The sequence below is a fragment of the Opisthorchis viverrini genome, assembly GCF_000715545.1.
Source record: "Opisthorchis viverrini unplaced genomic scaffold opera_v5_621, whole genome shotgun sequence".
NCBI classification, from domain to species: Eukaryota; Metazoa; Platyhelminthes; class Trematoda; order Opisthorchiida; family Opisthorchiidae; genus Opisthorchis; species Opisthorchis viverrini.
This window is the reverse complement of record NW_008752290.1, coordinates 127,458-132,338: the sequence shown is the minus strand read 5'-3', so window position 1 is coordinate 132,338 and position 4,881 is coordinate 127,458. Positions and strand designations below refer to the sequence as shown.

Genomic DNA, 4,881 nt, shown 5'->3' with positions numbered 1-4,881 from the left:
ATGCCACTTGTTAAGACCAAACTCGTCACGTGAAAATGTTTGAGGTGATTCACATGACGATGCTAACGAGCAGTCGAGTCTCACACGACTAGATCAGTTTAAACCAAGGATTCAAAAATGGGCATTCTCTTTAATGCTCACAAAAGCCAGAGAAATATTACTTCATTTCGAAGGTTGAGTCACGAGAGGTTACGGTGCAACGCAAGGAATGGTCAAACAGCATCCTTTTAGTCAAAGGGTATTCGAAGAGAGAGTAGGTAATAAGGATGTTTTCGTAGGGAGCAACCAATTAGATAAAAACAATCCTACAATTACACAAGGTTTGTGTGATGCAACTCTCTTTTTGTGAGGAGTAAGTAATACCGAATGATGAGTAAAATAGTCTGCTCAACTAAAGTAAAAAAAAGCAAAACGTAGAGAGCTTTGCTCTACGAACTAAATTTCTTGAAGGAATATAATAGTCAAAAGTCTGCTGAATTTTTTTAGAACGTCACCAACAGTTGCACTATTACCACGTCCACTTTGAGGCAGATTCGCTCCGGCTTTCCTAATGTGAGCGATCAGCGGGGGTGTGCGGTCACAAGTTCTAGACAACCCAGCATAGTTAACCTGCTGATTTTATGATGTAATGTGATGCCCGATAGAAATTATGCCTATCAGTGGTTCGGATCTTCATTTAAACTTACAGAGTGGCGGCTGTGGCCTCTGGAAGCAAATTCAAGGAAAACTGTCATTTACAGCTTGGGAAGGATTTTTTGCATTCGAAAAAATGTAAAATGCCCTGCAAAATTCAGCAACCGACGTTCATTTGCATCGCGATTTAGAGGGAAGAAACTGACTAACATTTGGAGCTAACGTTAAAAATAATACTGCAATTGCACAGTCCGTTCAGTACCATTTGGACAAATCGACAAGTGGGACCTGCTATCATAATCGGCTTTGTGTACGGCTCCTACTTTTGAACGTTTTTAACGAACTCCAAGAGATGATCGATTTATTTCTGTACCGCTTATTCAAAATCACATCTACAACCTATATACTTTCGGGGATTTAAGAAATGCAAGTGTGACCTCATCCTTCTTCTTAGCTGATTGTTTATTCTCAATGTAAGATGGTACATACTTCACTACGTACTTCACCTACGGTACGTACTTCACTGAAGTGGGCGAAACTTGGTAGCTTCTGTCATGTCGTTCGCTTTCTGTTTGTGCCACCACAGACCCAAAGCAGTTATTGAGCAACATGCAAGAAGAAAGCACGAGTGCCTAGACCAAAGTGTATACTTCTGTTAAACATAGTTGTGATCGTTCTTTTGTGCGTAGTAACAAAAGTTTGAAATAGGGATCTTGACCTCAGAAGTGATTGTCAACTTACCACAGGAATGACCCGATTCATCGAAAGAACAACAGTTAGGCTAGGAGAATGTGCGGTTGGCACAGGTTTTTTTGACTCGTGAATATACTGTGGTCTAGTTCGGTGATGAGATATAAGATTGTGCATGAATTACTGATGTCTAGATCAAAGCGATGGTTGGCGTGTGCGGAAATCGGTCAAGCAGCAGGGAGGGGGTGTTGTCCGGCGCACAGAATGTTTTATCTGCAAACTTGAACCCGTGGTATGGGAAAGAGGTAAAGTTGTTGTGGTGTGTAACAAATCAAATGTTCACTTGTTCAATGCAATTTATAGCCGCTCTTTATTTCTGCACCAGTATTTGTTTCAGAGTTCTGTACATGCTAACTGGTGGGTTGACATCGGAACTGGCATACTGTGTCCCACTGTCTAGCTTAGCCACTCTTGTCGCACCGATCGTCACGGGATCGGTTTGAGTTGCACGGTCATCTAAATTGGCGCCGAGTAGATTTATTTGTACAGCTCGATGACGCTGAGCACCTTTGGGTGGAGGAAGGGCCTTGATCAACTCCGGTCCGGTTTGAACGTAAGTCGTAACCCTCTTTGAAGATTCGGCCAGGAGTTCTGCGGCCAGTTCTTTCTGTGTCACAATCCGACCCAGATCTAAACTCCCTGGTTGAAACTTTCCAAGTCGAGATCTCCAGTAGTTTGCACGACCATGATCTGTCGAATCGATGCTGTCCGAGTTGCTTGGGGGTGAGGAAGATTGACTGGAGACCAGACCACTGTCTCCGTTAGACAACACGTGGCTCTCAGCTGCTTTGAGATGCAGCAAAAAGGGCTGCCTGGCCATTTCCTTATTTAGAGGCTCAGAAGCTAGCCTGAGGCAGTGATTGACGCGATCCAACATCGGTCCTGCCTCGGTTAAAGCCTCAATAGGATCCATTAGGTCCAGGCGGCTTGTGATACGATCATCATTGAGGAAGTCGTACCACTCATTCGCTGCGTTATTAAGGCGCTTGCATTCAGACGCCAGAACTTCCAACGGGATTCCTGCCACTTTATCAACTTTGGCCTTTAACGCGGATTGTTGTCTGTGGAGTTGATCCATGCAGGCCTTCACGCCTGCGTCAATCGCAGCGTAGAGACATCGCATCTCACTTTCACATACTTGAAGGCTGTTGAGCAGCGATTCAATCTGCTGAATGTGAGCCTGTGTGGCTGCACTCTCACGGCTCAGCTGTTCCTGGTAAGCGGTCACAGCTTCTCGTATCGACATGATATCATGATTAGCATGTCCAGTAGATTTATCTGGGTCTTTTTCAGCTTCGACACTTGTCTCAAACGTGCAGACAATACATATGTACATGCGACACGTCACGCAAAAGAAACGTCTGAGTTCACGTGGATGTCGACTACACTGAAGGTCTTCCATTTGTTCGGCGCGAATGAGAACGTGAGCTGCGGTTACTGCCATTTTCGAATGAGTTTCGCGACAGGCTACGCACAGTCGTTTGGCGCATTCCAGACACGCCGCGCTAGCAGGTTGGGGGCCATTGATGGTAGTTGATTTACTATACCCACTGGGTACGGTTCTTCGTCTGGGCCGCCTTATATTGTTGCATGAGTCATTTGGTCGCTGACGTGAACTACGATTCCCTAACTGTGAGGTACGAGAAGATGATCCATTGAAACTTGACATATCCTCATATTCACCGGAGTCACTGTCATCACTATCCGCAAAACGTTCTCCGTTTTTGTAAGAGTTTTGTTTTGAGGTGGGTGTCGGTGGGCTTCCAGCCTCTTCTGATAGCAACAATTGTTTTGTGCACACATCACACACAGGAAACGTTGGCATCCTGTCCACCATGGACGCCAGTCTGTCAGCCAGCTGGTCAGTAGGCAATTCAACCACTCCTCCTGCAGGGATAGCAGTTTCCTTCTCACACACTGGACACGAAATCTGCTTGACTCTTGTACTGTTAAATGTGTAGCGAGATGGTCCATAGTTTGTCGAATCATAATCACCGTATCGAAATTTCGAAGACCATTTCTTCCGATAGCTACTTCGATAGTCGTTGGATGATAAATTTGTCGAAGTGTAGTATCGTTTTGCTGATTCCAATTCCTTTGCCTCGTTCTCCGCCTCCTTTTGGGCAACTAACTTTTCGAGGCACGACTGGCAAAATGTGTGTAGGCATACCAAAACTTTTGGCTTCTGGTACGGCTGGTGGCACTGCTTGCAAGTCAAAAAGTTCGCCTCGAGGCTCCGCCGAATTTCCATAACATAGGGAAAAACGAACGTGATAAACGACTCCACAGCTATCGTTATTCCTTGATACAACGATTAGGATAGCTATATTTGGGGTAATCGAACCCGGAACGAAAGTCAAAATGTCACACTAGTGTCGTTCATTCAGGCTTCGCACATAAGCATGGTTTTGATGCTGCCTGAATTCGGAAAACACAGTACCAAAGGTCTTTAACTGAAGTGGGACTTTTCCTTCTATCCTTTTGATTGGGTCAAAAACCTCCCACGCCACGAATCAGCTGTTTAAAACTCTGGTTAAGCAACACTCTCTCGGCACTCCTGCACACGCACACCAGGCAATGTGCAGACAGGCACGCAAACCGGGTTGCACTTTCATTCTGTTAATAAGTGCAGAGGAACTGATGACCAAATGTGGTTGGTTTGCACGCCCTGTGGGCGTAGCTTTTCGATACCCTGATGCACGCGTTTACCAGTTTGCCTGTCGGGCTGATTGTGTCACACATCGGACCTTAGTCAGGTTGGTCCTGTAAGTTTTCAGAAGCATAAAGTACGGAATCGAGCGCATGAAACGCTGACAAAAAACAGCGTGCGTAATAGCAACGAATGTTATGCAGATTTTTCCAGAGTAGTTCTCAGTGGGTTTCAAGCGTTAGTGACGCTACCTGACTGGGAAGCCTGACTGGCGGGTCAATCGATCGTCACAACCAGAACAGTTATTGGGTCGTCATTCGATGGGTCGGACACACCAGGCACATCGCTCAAGCGTGAACACGTTCACCTGTTCAGACGTGAAAATTAAGAAGCGTCCAACATGCGTTAATGGAGTAGTGGCAGCGCGCTGGTCTCGTATGTCAGATGTCCGGGGTTCAGATCCCAGCAAGGCCACTGAATATGTACCGATGATGAGCTCTAATAAGGGCGACACTTGAGTCCATTGCTTCCCTACGGTGTGGACTCACCAGAATAACTACGCCAGAACAGGAGGACGGATGTTCAAACGAGCGTGATGTGAATATGAACAAAATACACAAAACCTCATCACTGAAATTCCAAAATAGTTGGACACATGACTGGTGGGGTTTCAGTAGTTCTTATTCTGTGATTTTCCCTTGAAGGAATCTCGTTTGAAAATTTCTGGGCATCACACATATGGTTAGTTCGCATTAGTGGAAAGAACACGCACTCCAACCAACATCGGGATGTTTTGGCTTCCCAGCGTTATTCTTTACTAAACTGTTGGACGTTTTAACATGTTCGCG

The 4,881-nt window shown here is 45.5% G+C and overlaps 1 protein-coding gene across 1 annotated transcript; it reads right to left on the bottom strand.

Annotated features, from left to right (window-relative positions):
- Window positions 1-1,693: 1,693 nt before the first annotated feature.
- Window positions 1,694-3,694, bottom strand: T265_11879 (hypothetical protein; the record flags this gene model as incomplete). Its single annotated transcript, XM_009178688.1, has 1 exon — window positions 1,694-3,694. One exon carries the CDS (start codon window positions 3,632-3,634, stop codon window positions 1,694-1,696), a length of 1,941 nt encoding a protein of 646 aa, XP_009176952.1.
- Between the last annotated feature and the right edge of the window lie 1,187 nt (window positions 3,695-4,881).